At 47.2% G+C, this 18,711-nt stretch overlaps 1 protein-coding gene across 13 annotated transcripts; it reads right to left on the reverse strand.

Moving 5' to 3' along the window:
• Positions 1-1,301: 1,301 nt before the first annotated feature.
• LOC108030063 (kinesin-like protein KIF13A) lies at positions 1,302-16,633 on the reverse strand. Of its 13 annotated transcripts, none has more exons than XM_050887597.1 (20): positions 16,494-16,633; positions 15,520-15,762; positions 11,682-11,769; positions 11,351-11,514; positions 10,768-11,284; positions 10,011-10,587; positions 9,385-9,957; positions 9,007-9,321; positions 8,851-8,892; positions 7,065-8,727; positions 6,857-7,002; positions 6,403-6,432; positions 5,934-6,036; positions 5,776-5,874; positions 4,739-4,759; positions 4,064-4,126; positions 3,569-3,979; positions 2,914-3,510; positions 2,546-2,857; positions 1,302-2,474 (listed from the first exon to the last, which is right to left on the reverse strand). In XM_050887597.1, exons 2-20 carry the CDS (start codon positions 15,572-15,574, stop codon positions 2,383-2,385), a joined length of 5,868 nt encoding a protein of 1,955 aa, XP_050743554.1. In that variant the 5' UTR covers positions 15,575-15,762; positions 16,494-16,633; the 3' UTR covers positions 1,302-2,382. The 13 variants fall into 13 exon arrangements, with proteins under 13 accessions (XP_050743554.1, XP_050743553.1, XP_050743558.1 ...); XM_050887596.1 differs by having other exon boundaries at positions 5,776-5,877; XM_050887601.1 differs by lacking the exon at positions 8,851-8,892 and having other exon boundaries at positions 5,776-5,877.
• Between the last annotated feature and the right edge of the window lie 2,078 nt (positions 16,634-18,711).

Raw genomic sequence — 18,711 nt, forward strand, 5'->3', positions numbered from 1 at the left:
GGCCGTCCCTCCTACCGATCCTATGTCCATATAATATGTGTGTGCCTGGCATTCCGTTTCGCTAGACTATATGCAATGGCTAACTTTCTTGTTTGCGGGGCTGATTGCGTGGGAGCTGCACTAGATTGCACAAAAATATGATTAGTTCTGTAATAACGTCAAGGTACGATTCAATTTGTCGGCGTTCCAATCGATCTCTACGGCTACTTAATTTCCTTGCATGCACTCTGCCTACGACTATGGATTCTCGATCTATTTTACACCTAAGCTGTGCTGCTAACTTTCGGTTTCTACCGGGGACTCGTTACGCTACTCAATCAACCTGTAGCTGAACGTTGCGCTGGTTAAATGCGTTAATGTGAGGGTGTCTAGCCGGCAATTGGTAGTAATGCCTCACTATGTACATTCATGTGATTAAATTAGTTCTGAACTATAATGCGGCGTCTACGAGCTGCACACACATGCTCAAATAAATAGCCCCTGGTTGGATTATCTATCTGGGATCCCCAGGGAGCACTCAGTGTTTAAATGAACTCTGCTTCAGTTAAGTTTCAGGACTGTCATTGGTAAATACGCATTATGTTTATATTCATGAATATCCATGCAGTTGTAAGTATATATCGTAGTTGTATCGTGACCTTGAATTTTTTCTTTTTAATAATTTTGGACGTATTTTCAAGTATATTTTGGTAGTTGCTTTTCGCTTTTACGCAAGTAGAAAAACAGTTCGAAAATATATACCTAATATATATAAGTGGTGTATATTTATGCTTGTATACACTGGATGAATGGCTGTAGATCTCCAGTTGGGTTTCGACCTTAGACGCGGCCCAACTGCTCACTGTCGGATTTTAGTTTCGGTTTCTCTTGGGTTTCCTAAGTGTAAATCGCTCTTATTGTTTGTGTTTAAATTGCAATTTATCTCAGACTCAGTTTTGGAGTGCTTGGATGTTGGTTGGTTGGATGGATGGATGGATACGTTTACGGTTTACGTACAAACGTTCGTTAGCCGGAAGTGGGCGCAAGTGCTGTTTCCTGCGGCCGCTCGCTATCCCTTTCGTGTACGATTATTAGAGTATCTTAACATAACATTGAATATTTAATGCAATTATTGCTTTCTTGCTTTTTGGACTAAAACCAGCTTCTGGCTCGGTGTTCGGTTAATGTTACTTAAAACGCCTCACAAACATGGTGGCACAACCTTCAACATTGATAAATACAACTTAAAGATCCTAACACTTATATTGCACTTTCCGGACGGGGTAAGAAAGCAAAAGAAATCATAAGTAATGAGGTAAATATAAGATAAAATCAATTTTATTATATATATGCATATATAAAGGGAAATTATAAATACATCACATCAAAATAATACAATTTACACATTAACTGCGCCGGTACGAAATGTCTTGGGCGGGGAGTAAGTTCCAAGACGCGACCATCTTTGGAGGCCTCAATTTCTCGGACGCAGCCCTATAGAATATGTTGCTCTCACTATTACTAACATCGTATTGTATCGGTAATTGTATATAAATGCGCTAAACAAAATATGAGCTCGGGAAAGGAAACATGGAGACGAAATTATTGCAGGACCTTAATTATAAATATATACAAATGATTTATATATTGAATATAGTCAATAACAATTAAAAATATAAGCTCATCGTTAACCAAGTCACATCGATATCAAAAACAATTGAACTTAACTAAAGGCAAAGAACCATTACAAAAATATATCAGTAGAGCGCTTCATTCAAAATCGAAAAGCAATAAACGACAATTAACTACACGAGAACACAAAACAATGGAATCAAAAGTGCTGTGCTTCTTTCGCACATACATTAATCGAAGGGTCGCTAAAATTTACGATCTCGCCCAAGGGTTCGAGGTATTGCAACTACGCGAATGCCCGTCTGGCTAAGTTTTAGTTAAGATTTAGTTTCGATTCGATTCGTTTAGTTTAGCTAGATTAGTAATTAGTTCTGCTGTAGACACCGCCTTAAACTACTTAGAGAAGCGTGGGGTTAAGTGTACGGCATTTCATTTGCGGCATGGTGTGAGAATAGTTAAGTAAGCTAGAATATGGTTGGCATGTGGATTATGCTCCGCATTGTTCGTTGCTTGACGAGGCGCTCCTTCTACTCCTACTGCTACTCCGCCTCCGCCTCGTCCTCGACATTGTCATCCTGGGTGGCGACCTTAGAAGGCCGTCGAGCGTCGATTGGCATAGCACTTCTTGCCATGACTGTTCGCATCTGCAGCGCCGCTGGTTGCACGCAATCTGTGGCAGGTCGCCGGCGTGCTGGAAGCAACACTGGTGGCCACCGTCGACTGCCTGCAATTAGTCCAACGCTGCAGCTGATGCGAACACTTGGGGTACAATCATTTGCGCGCCGAAAGGTTTAGCGAGTCGCCGCGGCTCTTGGAGCGTGTCATCGATCCAGTCATGGATCCCGTCATCGAGGTACTCATCTCTACAGGGCGAACAAAGTGTATCAGTGAGTAAACGCTACCCATGGACCAAGGCCAAGGCCAATCCGCTCACCTTTGCTGATGCTGTTGCTCTTCTCGGCGGCCTTGTATGCCCGCATCGCCTTGCCGCGCTTGTCCAGCATCAGCTTGTCGGAGCGCACGAACATGCCGTGCTTGGGCTTGCACTGGAAATACTGAATGCCCTTAACGCTGCCGTCGTTCTTGCCGGTGGGCGTGTCCAGTTCGACGCCTATCCAGGCGCCGGGCTGGAACTCCGTGGTGCCAACGAAGCGTATGACGCCGCTTGTGTTGTACGGTCGGATCAGCACCGACTCGCCCACCACAATCCAATCGGGCAGGATCAGTTCCACATCCTTGCTCTCATCTAAGAAGAGTCACAATCACAGATTTGTCTATAAACTAATAAAGATTAATAATCACCATCGACTTCTGTGCTGCTGGACATGATGCTGGAATCCATGTAAGCAGCCAGACCCTCCATCTTCGCCACTGAGGCCCGATGATTGATGCGCGGTGCCTGAGTTGTGCTATTATTGTTGTTATTTATGATGTTGCCATTGCTCGGCGACTGGGTGTTGGACTTCTTGCGGCGCATCACCTTTCCAGCGGGCAACTCCTCCCGGACGATGCCCTCGCCTTCAAGCAGCTCCTCGGAACTGTGGCCCACCTCGTCGGAGGACCTGTTGCCGTTCTGATTGTCTGTGGCAAGCTCTGTTTGTGGTTCGGGTTGCGGCTCAGCTTCCTCCTCCAGCTCCGTTTGACGGGAGAGCTGATGCGGCTCCTTGATCAAGTCCACATTGTTGTTGTTATTCTTTGGCAGCTGTTCGCGCTCATCCTCGTCGCTTTGTGCGTTTTCCCTGGACTCCAGCTGCTCCAACGGATGCGTGAAGGTCTCCTGCAGCTTAGTGGCCTGCTGCTCCGGTTTCTCCTGTGCTTTGGCTTTGGGCATGTCCTTGAGGAAGGGGTTGACTCGTGCCTGTCGGTTCGGGGGCGAATTCGAGTTGACGCGATCGAAGTCTAAGGGGTAAAGAAACATTAGTTTTGTTAGAACAACTAGCAATCGGTAACATCCCACCTGGCGTTTCATCAATGCTCATGGAACGCATTGAAGCAATGTCCTCGTTGCTCAGATTATTGCAGGATACCGCCTGAGAGCCGTAGCCACTGCTGGTGGAGGAGCTCATGCTCAGCGTGGCCAGGCCGGTCAGGTGCTTCATGTTCGCGTTGGCACTGGACGTGTAGCTCAAGTAGCTCTGGTTCGAATGGCTGCTCACATCCATGAACGAGTCCATGGTCTTGGAAGCCGTGAGTCGGGAACGCGAGGCCAAGCTACGGTTCTGCTGCCGCTCCTGCTCGTACTCAGCGGTGTACTCCGAGTCGCTGTAGCTGTCCTCCGGCTCTTCGTCCAGCGACCTGTGTCCACCCAGCGGCTCCTCGTGCAACGTGGTCATGCGCATGCCCAGCAGCTTACTGGTAGCTGGCGAAGCTGTGGAAACATCAGAATGTCAGGGTCAGTATATGGATTCCTCGCAGGTAAAACTCTAAGCTTAGAGCTAGACAAACCACATACGTTTCGTTGGCGCAATTCTCAATGTGTTCAAGTTCAAATTGAGATTCAAAAATGTTGGACGCGCTGCATTCCACATTGGGGCGGGGAAGATAATGATTGTGAGTTATGTTAAGTTACAATGCAATTTACAGACTGTGATGAGTGATCAAACTAGCCGGGAAAGCGACTAGTTCGCAGGCCCAGCAACGCACTATAGTAACACCAATGGATAACGAAATAAAGGACTAGATTCTAGGATACATAATCGCTACAAATGCGCGGCTCGTGCTAAGAACTCGTGCTGTGTGCTTGGCTGCTGTGTGATTTGTGCACCGGATTGCATGGGTGGGTGGAATGGAGTGGCTTTGATGTACAGGTGATGAATGTACAACTGATCTCCACTGCGATGACTCGAATTTGGTTGGGTGATTGAGTCTCGGGTATGATTTGAAGACAGAGTTACCGGCAAACAGAACTAACACAAAACTACATATAAACACTTCTAAATGTGGCACAAACCAATCCTCTTCGTCTGGGGTCATGGGCTAATGAGAGATGCGTGTCTGTAGATGAGCGGGTGTACGGATGGCGGGTTGTGAGAGACAGACAAACTTAAACTCAACTAACAATCAATGCATAGCAGTCGAGAATGCACTTTCGGATTTGATTTGATTTGGACATAAGATTGGCCTTTACCTGACAGCAGAGATATCGAGCCTGTTGGCCGTGGAATTTCAGTGAGATTACGTTAGTTGAAACACAGAAAAGAGTTGGACAATGTGAGAAACCATGTAGTAAGTACGAGAAGCTGTGTGGGCTTGTAGGTTCGGTATGGCTTGGTTCATGTTTCGTGGATGCATGTCAATTTATATGATAAGCAATGGAATGTGGAACAGTCGTGTGCATCAAGACGAAGAATCGCTCGAGTCTTCAGATCGAGTAAATGCAGTTGCTCTCGCTAGTTGCTTGGTTGCTGCAGGTGTTGCATCGAAGCAAAGCAAACAAATTAGGTTTCGAAAGTCAAACTAAGCAATGCGACAGTTCACAGAATCGGAAACTATTGCCTTGGTGGTTGCTCTCGGGCATGAAGAAAGCGTAAGGTAACTAAAAGTTAGAAAGGGATTTATCTTGTTGTAAGTTTTAAGGGTTCCCCATATGTGAAGGAGTTTTTATGTTTCTACTTTAGAAAGGCCTGCGATTAGGCTCTATAGTTTATCACTCATATGTACTGTTGCCTTTTAATGAAAACCTAATTTTAATCAAAGTGGCGTTCATACTTATTTCTCTTTCCCTATTTGTAAAATAAGTTAACAAGGTTAGATATGGGAAAGATATTTAATTTTTATTTAGAACACTAGTCGAGTGCTTTTGAAGCTAACAACCAAATGTATGAAATTTAAAAGTGAGAATAAAATTATATTTTTTGGACCTCCCTAAGCTTCACTATGTATTACTACAACTAAAAAAGTTATTTACGATTTTGGTGTATTCTATAGGAGTTCCAAAACTCAAAACAAAGATAAATCCCATGATCTCAAACATGGCTTCAACTAGGTTGTATAACTTGTTTCCTGCGCATAAGCATATGCAGAATTACTTAGTTAAGTATATAGTGTATTGAAAAACTCGGTTATTTGGATTATAGTTTCAATATGTTGCTCAAACATAAATGGTGAGTATATAGAAGAAAAATGTTGGGTTTAGGGAATCGCTAGGATCAACTGAATACCCACCAATGCCGAAGGCTTTTCCGGGAGAGTCATCGCTGCTACCCTTGCCGCCAAAGCTGTGGCGATTCCGGATGACCCCGCCTGCCGCTGCAGGACTGTGACCTGCTGGAGAAATAGAAGCATTAGTTGGGATTGGATTGGAATCCCACAGCATAACTCACCTGGGGTAAACTTGCTGCCCAGCGCACTGTTATTGAGATCAGCAAAGGACTCGGATCGTCCCACGTTCAGCAGCGACTCCATCGATGCATCGAAGCGCATAATCTGCGTAAGTTTACTTATGAGTTGCTTGCATCATAAATTTCGTACGAACGTTTTGTTTTTAAGGAACAAATGTTATTCAAAAGGATGAAATAAAAATGGTCGAATTAAAAACAAAAAATAAATGAACGGAAAAATAACAAAAACAACGAATCAACGTTTACGGATAAGGCGAACTGAAGGGCGCACACAAACGGTTTTCAAGATAGTTAGTAGTAGAATAGTCAAGAGGGAACTTAAGAAAACTCCAACTACTAAGCTTAATGTACAGTGCTCGGCACAGGAAACAGGAAATAGATTACAGAGTACAGAACACAGAATACAGGAAACAGAAAACCCGAAACGGAAAAGAGGATACTAGTTACTTACACTCCCGGTATTGGTGGTGTCTTTGACCGCCTATGTGCGCAGTGAGAAGCGTTTTGGGGCAACACACACACGTACACAGCATAAACATAAAGACAGGATAATACCAATACGCACAGACACACACACACAGAGAGGGGAATTCAAAATTGCAGGAGGTGCGCCCCGAATTTCGGATTTGATTTGGTTAATTTTGCATTTTTATCGGTGGTTAAACACAAATTTTGTTGGGGGTTAGTTTGGTGAAAGCGCATAGAAAAAAGTGTGAGAAGAGAAAGAATTGGCGTTTAGTCAGATGTTCTTGGTTAATTTTGCTCGAGTGTGTTAGGTGAGTAGTAAGTGGAAGCACATAATTCAGCGGCGGCGGCGGCAGCGACGAATTGTGTAAGCGGCGCAGCGGCAGCAGCAGCTCGATAGGATGAGCGGGACGGGGTCTCCAATTGGCAATCGTCCTTACCTGCGAGAAGTTTGGCACACTGACGGTCTTGCGCATGCTCAGCGGCTGTCCGTGGGCCGTCTCCAGCTCCTTGACCGCCACGTTCTGCCGCAGGCGGTCCAGGGTCAGTATGCTCTCCACCGCCGAAACGCCCCGCGTGTATTTCTCTGAGGGATCGAGAGATCGGGTCAGCAAGTGGTTCTAAACGGCCCTATCCCAAGTGACTCACCTATGTAGGTTTCGCCGTCGCTCGCCGAGCAATCGTCTCCGCTGGCCGCCAACTGGGCCAGCGACTCGCGATCCTCCAGCTCCTCGGAGGCCTTTGGAATGTTGGAGACCACCTCGTAGGTGACGCCGCTCTGCCAAATAGCGTTCTCGCCCCGCACAAGTCGGAATTTCTTTAGCCGATCGGTCAGCGTTTGGCCCTTCTTGATGTTTATGCTCAGACGCTTCCGCAGCACGAGATCCATGGGAGCTGGATGCGACAGGCGCACCGTGGTGCGCAGAATGAGATAGACGCGCTCGTTGGCCTCAGTGACGCGGTTCAGGGCCTGGCTGTCGTGCATTGAGGAGTCCCAGCTAGCCACACAGCACACATCCTTGTCCAAGTGCTGCAGGATTTGCAGGGTGTAGAACTTATGTCCATGCTCCTTGGACAGAATGGAATTGATGCCCGCTACCGAGAGCTCGTCGTTTGTGTTCTGTGCCGACAGATCGTCGCCGTTCAGGTTGAGGAAGAGGACGGGCACATGGGGCTCCATGCCCGAAGGTGGTTCCCACGAGGCGGGAGCTCCGGGAATACCTGATCCAGGAGCCGGCACCAGCACCGCGTTGCGCTCCTCCGTCAGCGAAACCCACTGATGCACCAGGCTCAGCTCGCGCTCCCGTTCCTGCTCGTTCTTCTCTTCCTTTTTAATAAGCATTTGGATCTGCTGGTCCAGGTACTGACGCCTTCGTCCCAATGCCTCGCTCCACTTTTCGCGCAGCACGGTCAGATCCTCCTCCTGGTAAGAGTCCAGTGGTCGCTGCAACCGGGACCGCACCGTCACACTGCCAATGGCAACGTTCACAATCGACTGGCAGATGATGGGCAGGGTGCCGGAGTTCTGTACCGGCTTCACCCGCACATTCACTCGCCGCTGCTGACCCTGGCGCAACTGGTAGATGCCGCCGGTCAGGACCTCGTTGCGATTGGTCACCTCCACGGGCGAGTACTCGCCGTTGTCGTTAAGCTCGTGGATCTCGACCCAAAGCTCGATCTTGCGCGACAGCTCCGCCCAGCGGTCGACCAGCGAACGGGCCTTGGCCTGCTGCTGCTCCACTTCCCAGCCTTTTGTCTTCGAGAACCCGGCACTGCGATGGCCCCACACTTCGATGGACAGGGCTCCCTCGATGCAGTGCTCCAAGAACTCCTCGTTTATGGTAACCGTAAAGTCCTGCGTGTGCTCGAACTTGAAGACCATGTTCTGATCGTGGGCCGTTGACTCGGCATTAATGACCGGCACAACCATCTCTTGGTGACCCCAGAAGGTGTACTGGCAGAACACGAAGTTGGAGAGCGACAATGGCAGCCCACTGGCGCACTTGATGGTCACACGGCAGGTAATCTGATTGGATGTGGGATCCACTGGATCGTCGTACTCGTCCCGCGAATCGCCGGAGGACTCTGAGACCGACTCGCACATGCGATCTTGCGGCATCTGCCCGGCAATCCGCTCGATCTCCACCTGCAGACGACCCGCCACCTCGCCCTGCTGGCTGATGATGGGCGTGTGGTAGTCCAGCTTGACGTCGTGGAAGAGAACCTCCAGAAATATATTGGCCACGCCAATGAGATTGTGGTTCTCCTGCGACTCGTAGAACGGATCCTGCGGCTTGGAGCTGTCCTCGTCCTGTGGAAATCCGAGATCAGTTAGCTTTGGCTAGGAACGTCCCAAACAATACTAGCTACAACATAGTTTAGACGTGTGTGGTGTTCATGTTTTGGGGTGGTGGGGGTGTGGTGTCTTAATTACCTTGTCGTCGTACTCGTCGTCTGAGAATGGCTCTATAAGGGGCTGTAGTCAGGGGTTAATTGAATGCGTGTGTGAATCAATACAATTATAAATGGTTAGTACGCAGCACAATGCCAACAGGTGGAAGAAAAAGGAATCGAATCTGTGATAACATACCAATCCGTTGAGCACGCGCTCCTTGTGCTCCTGGTACATCTCGCGCATGTCGATCAGCTTGTTCTCCAACTTTTCCATTGTCCAGATCTGGCTGCCGGAGTTTGTGCGCTTCACCAGAATGGCGGGTTCGCTGACGAAGGCGCCACGCCGCCTATTGGGACTCAGATTGGCCGGCGGAATCTGCAGGGTGACGGAGAACTTGGTCTTCTTCTCCATCTCCTCTGCCAGGAAGTTGGCCTCCTGTACCAGAGAATTCGCACGCATAATATCCGTCTTCAGCTGGCCCAAGCTGCGCCGGAACATCTCATCGCGTTCCTGGAGAGAGCAACAAAAGTGTATTGAAAATTAAGCAACAGATGACCATCGACCTCCGCTTACCTGCGCCCACTTTTCCACCCGCATCTGCGAAGTGGGAGTATTCGGGGTGATCTTGCCCATGCGCAGTGGATCGTACGGCGCATAGGGAGCATATGGTGTACTGGGCGACAGAATGTTGCGCAGCTGTTGGAACTGACGCTCGTACTCCTGCCGCTGCTTCTCTAGCGCCACCTGCTTATCTTCCTCGTGCTGACGTTCCAGGCGAGCAATGGCCGTCTGGATAGGGTCGTTGCTCAGCTCGTTCTGCATAATCTCATCGCGTGCGAAATTGTAATCAATCAGCTGCGCCGGAGTCTGGGGCTCTGAGGCACACATGCTGGTATTGTTGCTCTTCGGTGAGTTGACCCGGAAGAAGTGGTGGTTGCCCCACAGGATACGGTCGCCGTTCTGCAGCGGCGTCTTCTCCACAGCTGCTGAGCCGTTGACAAAGCAACGTGCTCCCTGCACAGGCTCCATGTACAGCCCACTGTCTTCGATGGTGATCACACAGTGCTCGGGCTGGATGCCCAGGCCGGAGAGTTGAATATCAGGCTGCTGGCCACTGATGCTGCGTCCGCCGATCAGCGTACGTTCCTAAAAATGAAGGGGATTAAAAATCTGATTTTTTTCTGCATTTGCAGACTCACCTTCAGGTAGTAGACCAGCAGTTCATTGAGGGACGGATCGGCATTTAAATTGACCAAGTAGTACTTGTTCTTCTCCACCTTGATGCCACTGGCCTGCACGCTAATGCCCATCTTCTCGAGCGCCTGCTGGCGTTCGTTCTGAATGCGTTCTGTCTTCACCAGCTTCTCCTCCCAGGTCTGCGAGATCTGCTTCATCAGGTTTTCGCTCTCGGTCAGCTTGTCCTGCACATCGCCCACCGGTGACCCAGTGGCATGCTTCAGCATGCTTCGGAGCGTCTCCACCTCGTGACGCAGCTCACGAATGATGCGGGCATTGGGATCTTCGTTGACCACAGCATGGTTGACAATACGCTTGGCTCGATCTGCGTAACGTAGCGTGGACAGCGTCTCCTCGTAGTTGTCCGCCGAGGGCGAAATTGTGGCCACCATCACTGTCCTGGAGTTGCCGCCCAGATTGTCCTTCAGCAGCCACGTAAGCACGGAGTCGCGGTAGGGTACGAATTTGTCGTTGCCGCTCTTCTTGCCGTTGGACTGATCGGCCAGCTTGGAGATGACCAGGCCCAGCGTGGTCAGAGATCTAAAATAGGCACAAGATTAGTTCAGAATCTTAATTAGATTGACTTTCAACTAATGCAGGTCGCTGTGATGCGGGTTACTCAATGTTAAATGCCATCATTGAATTCAAATGCATCACAAATGACCTGCATGGCCGTTGGAAGCCAATACAAACCAAGATTATTGACTAATTTTCACCCACTTGTTGATGTTGGAGCCTTCCTTGAGACGATCGCCAACGGCTCCCGTTTTAACGGCCCGCTCGGAGCCAGCCAAATCGACCAGGGACATGCGGGACACCTTCTCGCCGCTGACGCCCGTCGCCTGATCCGTGAGTATCTGAGTGAGGACCACCGAGAAGACGGCGTGGGAGCGCGAGGACTCGGCGTTCATGTTCGTGGCGGCCACCGTGCGCGACTTGTTGCCCTCGGTCATGAGGTTGTCGATGTCCTGGTAGGATGTCACGGCCAGCTGCGACAGGCCGTCCACGTACGGACCCATGACATTGTGCTCGCGCACCTTCAGCGACTGTTTGTTCGGCTTGGGATCGAGCAGGTCGTGGACCTTCTCGTTGTAGATCTCCATGTAGGACACCTCAACCTTGTACATCAGCTCGGGCGTGGATTTGTTGGCGATGGCCGAGAAGAGCAGGTCGCACAGACGCGGAATGATGCCCTTGCTCTCCTGGCTGCCCATCATCGTGTAGGACTTGCCAGAGCCTGAAGAGTTGGTCAAGGGATTAATGAAATACGCTAACAGGGTGAGTCACTCATAATCCTTCTTACCTGTCTGGCCGTAAGCGAATATGCACGCATTATAGCCCTGGAATGCATTATCCAGAATGCCACGTCCCACCGCATCGAACACCGTCTCCTGGGACGCAAAGTTGTTGTCCTCGGGGTTTAGTGAGTAGAAGCAGTGATCGAATGCAAATGTCTTTGGTTGTTTTCTGTTGAACAGGGCAAGGGTTTACAAAGGTATTAGGCAAAAAGTTTGATATAACACAGGCATTAAACTGTTATTAGTGCGGCTATAAACCACTGTGTAGTTCAGTTGGTTGTGCAACGGACAGTCGGCTGATTAAATAATGCAATGTGGACTATTACAGCTGCTCACCTTTCGATTTTCTCCAGCGGCGGCGGATTCTGCAGTATCGTCTGCTGTTTTTCCATTTCCACGATACATTTTGTACCCAGTTCGATTTCTGCAAGCAAACGAAATCACTTTTAGCCCGCTGTTCCGGTGTATATTTATATGTTATGTGTGAAATTGAGATAATTTCGCCTTTATTCCGCGCTTGGGGTGATAACGAGTTCAAAGTGGCAAAAACAATTTAATTTTATACACTGGCTGTGCCCTGCACATAGCGCTCAAAGCCTGTGTGCTGGGTTTTTCGTACACAAGTGCGAAAATGGATTCGTAGAGGGCGGCGGGGTAGGAAGCGCCAATGCCACTACAATCTCAGCGGAGAGAACCTTTCAAATAAATTGTAAACAAACTTGAAAAGGCAGAAAGATGGAGTTGCCCAGTCTGCCCATGTAATGAATATTTCAGCCGTAATAAACAATGAGCGATTAGATAGTGCTCAAAACGAATTTCGGTTGCCCTTGGTATTTTATAAATCAAATTTCCAGACCTTGCTGATTAGATTTTATAATAACTATTTTAGAAACAAGAATAATAGAAGTGATATACTGATTTCTTATACTTTTAGCTGTGATAATTTCAGATTTATGTAGTGTATCCCATCTTTTTGCATTCATAAGAGGGGAAAACGAGGCAACGAGGTGACCCTATCAGGCTGATTGTCCATTCATCCTGGCTGGCCTGCACAAAAAGTGCCAGCTAATAAATCGTGGAAATATTTCTGTTCCGAGCCTCCCCGTGTCCTTCGCACACCTCATTCACTGCGAGCAAAACGGACCGAACGGATCCAAGTGGCAGGGAACGGCGAAATGGCAAAGGCATACTACATTCTATATCTGAATGGCGCATGTAGCGCACAAAACATGACGAGGAAACGGGGAGACAGCGACGTCAAAGCCAAACCCAGACGGACAGACACATTCGGGCCTCGGGCCCACACACCGCACACCAGTCGGGATGGTAATGGAAATGCTGTTGGGACTGGGGATGGGCGGGGTATCGCATGGTATATAAAGCCGTATCCTGGTGTGCTGCCTGGCCTTTGCAACTTCCGCTCCGCTTTATGTTACAGAGCCGAGAACGTGACATGACATGGAAATGAAAGCCGCAAAGGACCCAGAGCAGGACAGCGCCGACCTGACCCTATACCGGCCGCAGTCTCGGCCAACTTGGCTCGAAAGTGACGAGGCGTGCCATAAATTATTGGATGGTCTCATTTGTAGTTTGTAGTTCTGGTCAGTGGATTTGATAGCGACTCCGCACAACCTCAAACGGTTTTCTCTCCGCTATTGTCCAGCGCTGAAATTAACATACACACACAGGGGCAGAGTGAAAACAGGTTAAGCTTTTTGGTAAGAAGCGCCGGAGCTGTGACTTCATTTCGAGCTCGTTTCGTCTGGCTTTGCTCCGTGTCTGTGGAGAGTCTTTGCCTTCGAAACTGCCTTTTCTGTTTGCGTTTTACGCTCTGCTGGCCAGCTCAGCGCGGAGAGGTCACCAGCCAGTGGCTACGGACATGGCCCAAATACGATGCCGCGATTGACTAATGCCAGGCACTCCATGTGTAACCGGGTATCGCAAAATAAACGCCTTATCAGTCCCCAGATAGCGTTCCTGGTCCGCATATCGCAGACGATCTGGTGACTACGACTACTCCCCTTCAGTCACAAACATGCCAGAGGATCAGGCCTTTACCCAAACGGGCTAACAAGCAAAACATGACAACATACACCACCGAATCACCAACTTCTATAAATAAACGCTGTTACTAAGTTTGCCCTACTGGGCCACACACATGTGGAAAGTGACAAATTATGATGGATACACTAGGCGTTGTTTTTCGTTTGCCAATAAATAAGTCACTAGGGCTGCTAGCAGTGCAATTAATTAGTTACACAAATAACAGACGAGGTTAACCAACAAACAAACGAAATGTAATGTATGTTATAGAATCCACAACTGAATGATCTGTTTATTTCCTAATGAATCTCCTATATTAACAACTCATTTGAAAATAATATTTTAAGAGTCATTTTTATACGGCCGTACCGCGTTTGCACTAATAAAACTCAGTAATTCAGACCTGTTTTTAAATAGAAATAAAGGGGCTTTTAAGAGCACCTTGCTCTGTATGTGCTCAATTATCTTTAGATACACTGGAAAGTAATTGCAATCCTCTAACCATGTAGCTCAAGTTTGGAGTTAACTCTTCCATAAAGTTTAATGCTTACAGTATATCATTTAACTGTCTATATACATGATGTAAATATAAACAATTTCGCAATTATTGCCAACAGTTTGCCATTAAATCAATAAGGCTGTAATCCAAGAAGACGACCTTGCCCCATATAACACGACTACTCCTCAAACTTCTATGCAGTTTGTTTATATTCGGGGCTCAAACTCAAGGGATGACTAATTTCCATTAATTTCTATTTGTAAAGCATTTTAAAAACAAATAGTCCAACCATTTCCCTACCCGTAGCTTTAAACGAGACTGTTTCAGTAATTTATGCAAATATAAACCAATGTGCAATCATGGCGCAGCGCTCGCCGTTCAATCAATAAACCGGGGATCCGAGTGGACCTTGCCCCTCGCACGGGCGTCGCATTCGTAGGTATCTTCGGCACCAGGCGCATAGCATATGGCATATGGCATGTGGATGTGGCTGGGTCGTCGAGGAGCCCCCTTCGCCGCTGCCATCCTGCGCTTCCGCCGCGAGTGTGAGTCATGGACGAGCCAGTGAACGATCAGTGCTGACATTGGAAGCGCTGACGGCGCTGACGGCGCTGACGGCGCTGACGGCGCTGCTTTTTGCACTTGCAACACTCAGGGCTGCAGAGGGAAACGCGAAATTAGCTGGAAGCGAAAATCGTTTGTCAGACGACCAGGGACCACCTTCATCCCGCCTCGTAGGTAGTCGCCGCAGTAGGTACACCAAGGCAGGGGCTGCAAACCGGGCTGCACAACACACTTAAAGCCAGCGAAAAATCCGCTGGCGCAGCAGTAAGCAGCGAAAACGAAACCGTAGTTCAAAGGAAGCGAAGAAGCCCATGTAAATTTCGTTAGCCTAAAAAACAGTCTCTTGCCGGGCTGTTTGCATTATTGATTGCAGGCGACTGCAGTGCTCGGGGTATTGTTCAGAAACAATGTCGCAGAAACGTGGCCAAAACGGAGAGTGCGGCTGGGCAGCTCCTAGCAAAGCAAAGGATTGTCTCCTAGGAAATATATCTAGTTATCTGTGGGTTCCTAACTACCTAGAATTTGTAAACAATTACCAATATAATAATGTTACTGAAAAGGGGAAGTTTTTCTTACATCCGTTGATGTTATTTGTATTTTAGTATCAATATTCAAGGATGAACATGACAAATATGGAATAAATATGTACATCAGCTATTAAAACAAAGACAATAATCTTCCGTGCTCTTGTTGAGATGTTTCTGTATAAATATTTCTTTACAATATTGGAACTCCATATGTATATTTTGATGATATACAAATTTATTGTAAAAGTACTTCAACGTTTAGCTCTTCCCGTACTACCTAATATGTATAGCAGAGAGAACCCCTATCTCTTTGAGGTTTATTCCCAAAACTGACTTGTAGACAATATATATTCCTAAATGATTAGAATGTCAATGCCAAAGAGTTGTACACAGTACATAAGAAATGAAAACGAGATATAAAGTGACCAACATACATCCCCTAGAATGATTTGCCCATTTTTTTTCGGAATATCATGTAGAACAGAGTGGGGCATTTCTGCCAGTGCAGGGGATTATCTGGGGCATGGAAATCGGCACTTACCACGGCGATTGAAGGGTCGCACCCTCACGGCGACTTTGATCTTATCACTTGACATCGCGGATGTGGATGCGGCTGCTCCGGCTGTGCTCTGGAGGAGTTCTGGAGTGGAGATGCGGGTGGGCGGGCACCTCTCGCGGCGGGGGGCGTGGTAGCTCCTTCTCCTCCTGCTGCGCTGCTACTCTTGATTAGCGCTGGTTAGTTGTGTCGTAGTTGGCGTCCCCGCGGGAATGGTGTGCACGCAATCTGGAAGGCAGGTGGAAGTCGTAAGCTGACTCACAAATACGGGCTTTGTGGAGCGCCAAAAAATAAATTATACATATATATTGTGTGAGTTCAATTAGCGCCACGCACACAGGGGCAGTTCTAGCAGTAAGTGGGGGGTGGGCGAGTGGGCGGCGGCAGGGGGTGGCTTTCCATTTCATTCTCGCCGTTTGTCATTCACTTTGTTTTGCTTTTGCTTTTTGCTTTGTTGTTACTACACAAACATGCAAACACACACACTCGTCGCACATCGCACATAGATACACGTTTTATTGTCATGTGCTGGCATTCCGTTATTTACGCGAGGCACTCACAAGTATTTGCTGGAAATTAGCTAATTACGGTTATGATTCGAGGTCCTTTACGATTTTCGCTGCCTGTGCAAATAAATATGTATACAAAGGCGTACATAGATTATTTTTTTCGCACTTGCTCTTTCACTCACACACATGCACACAGCCTGCACAGGTACCACTTTAACCCCATAGAGCCCCCACAAAAATAGACCTTTCGAAAAGTATCTGGACTTGCGAAAAGTAACGCCAGGCTCCGCCGCCCGCGCAAAGAGTCTCGAAGGCAGTGTGCGACTTCTTTGAAGAATCGATTTTTATGGCTCTCTTTTTCTTTCGCGGGGGGAGCTTCACTCTTGGGGGTTCGCTTTCTTGCACCCCCGGGGGGATTTTATACTATTCGAGCTATCTCGATTGCCGCACCTTTTGCTCCGTCGTTGTTGCACTTGGTTTCACTTCAATTTTGCTTTTCTGTATTGCGTTTTCATTTTTCGCGTTTCGTTTTTCTAGCAATTTTTACTAGTGGTGGAGAGTCATCGATTCGCTTTGCGACTATCGACCAGTGTGACCGTGCGGGGAGAGCAGAAAAATAAACACGCACTTTCTCTAAAAATACCAAACATGTGTTTGCTCACAGGTTGGCGGGGGTGTATGCGCTAGGTTTGGTGGGTGTAATCGCTAAGCCCTGGCACTATGGGCAAAATTGGAATTGCGATGCTATATAGGTCGTGAATCGTTTATTGAGTGATTCATTTATTTCTGATGTGTAACAAAATTAAAAAAAAATTGTTTAAGTTTATCGTAGTATTTAGTGAAGCAACAATCACTTATACTGCTTTAAACGGGCCAAAAAGTTTAAGGATCCCCCAAGAGCTCCACAAAGCAGCAACTGATACCGAATGCCAACCCATGCAAGCCGAGATTCCAGTAAAGATCATCCCCGCTGATTTTCCCTTTATCCTTTATCGGTTCTCTGAAATCCTTTTTCTGCGTGAACAAATCCTAGTAACTTCTCGAACTTATTGTAGTTCTCAAATATCACCGCTTATTCTGCCCAATTTGCGATGCTTCGCGGCCCAGTTCATCGCACTCTTGCATATGTGGCTTCTAAAGGCGGCAATGGTACGAACTAGAGCTCTAGGTGGCCCTTACTTAGCTAAGAGGAGCGCGGGGAACATGGTTAAATGCAAGCCGCAAGGGGACTATCTCTCAGCCACCTAGCATCGAATCCTTTATTCCTTTATATTTACTTCCTTATAATTTTATAGCCTATTGTCCGATTTAAACTATTTAAAAAATATGAGCTCAAGAAAGCATTTAGCGTTATGGATAGGTGTTTGGAGGTGTAAGAGGGGACGTCTAGTCTAATAAAACTTTTTCTCTACATGTACCGGGTTTTAAAAATATAACAGCCTCTACAATGGATACAAAATGGAGTCCCTGAATTGTCCTTCACTTCATGCATAACATTCCTGGAACACTATTTTGCGCTAAGTTAAGCTAACCTTTGGTCAGCCTCAATAAGACCCTTACTGAGGCTCTTCAGTTTGTGTAATACATCTATCCTATTTTTTATAAACATTTTCATTTTATGTATGTAAAGGAAGATTAAGTCTAGTTTATAGCAATTTCCGTTTTCAACACGTATTCAACACGTATTTTACATCTTCCAGCAATTACAGCTGAATCTTCCTGTAATTTATGTTGACCCTGTGACCACAGAACAGTCCCACGATTCCTTATGTAATTGCCATTTAAGGGGTACTTCCTGTTTAATACTGCCCGTTCTAGCTACAGTAGAGCATGCCCAAGTAAGACGCCTTTCGAAATTTAATTTAAAGTTTTTAGCCAGGTATAATTCATGCAAAGCTATTAAAAACTTGTTGAGTAAAGGGAAAAATGTTATAAATAAATACTTTTAAATGTCGCCCAGGAATAAATGCTACAAAATCTGAGTGCATTTAACCTGAAGATTACATCCCATTACCTTCCAGACCCGGACATATGAAGCCCATAAAAAAATCGCAAAAAATAAATTTCGCAAAATTCCACTTAGCTAAGGAAGTAGAGGTGCCACAAACTGGGGTTTTCATTGGTGAAGTTCAATGTTCAAAGACCAAAGGCTACCAAAGGTTTAGCTGCTATAAAGCCGCAAAAAGTTACTACAAAGTGGTTCTTGACCACGATTTTCCTAAAACTTTTACGTGGTGCGAAATGTCTATGTTTGGGGTCGTAGTCTACCGCGAATTTTGCACAGCTTGTTCTTGGGGTTTTCTGTGTCGACCTGTGCGATAATAGTTTCACGAACAAACTGCAGGTCTCCGAGCTTCGTTACGTGTAAGCCTCACTGCACTGCAAGGGGAATGGCTGAAGGGCTCTCACTGCCGATCCCAAATCCGCGGACCGCCCCCATATCATGGCAGTGTCAATGAACGTCGATCGATCGATCGATCGATCGATCGGTGAGGGAAACAAGAACCGGCACTTTGAGCGCGGCTCTGTGACGAAAAATGCAGGCCGTCCAGCTCCCAAAAATAAGCATCGTGACGAGCAGTTTCGCTTTCATCGCTCGGTTTGTTTTCGTTCGGATCGCGTTTAAGGCCCCTGATACCAGTTCACGTGCGTTTGGGCGATCTCGCAG

The sequence above is a fragment of the Drosophila biarmipes genome, chromosome 2R (assembly GCF_025231255.1).
Source record: "Drosophila biarmipes strain raj3 chromosome 2R, RU_DBia_V1.1, whole genome shotgun sequence".
Lineage (NCBI taxonomy): Eukaryota > Metazoa > Arthropoda > Insecta > Diptera > Drosophilidae > Drosophila > Drosophila biarmipes.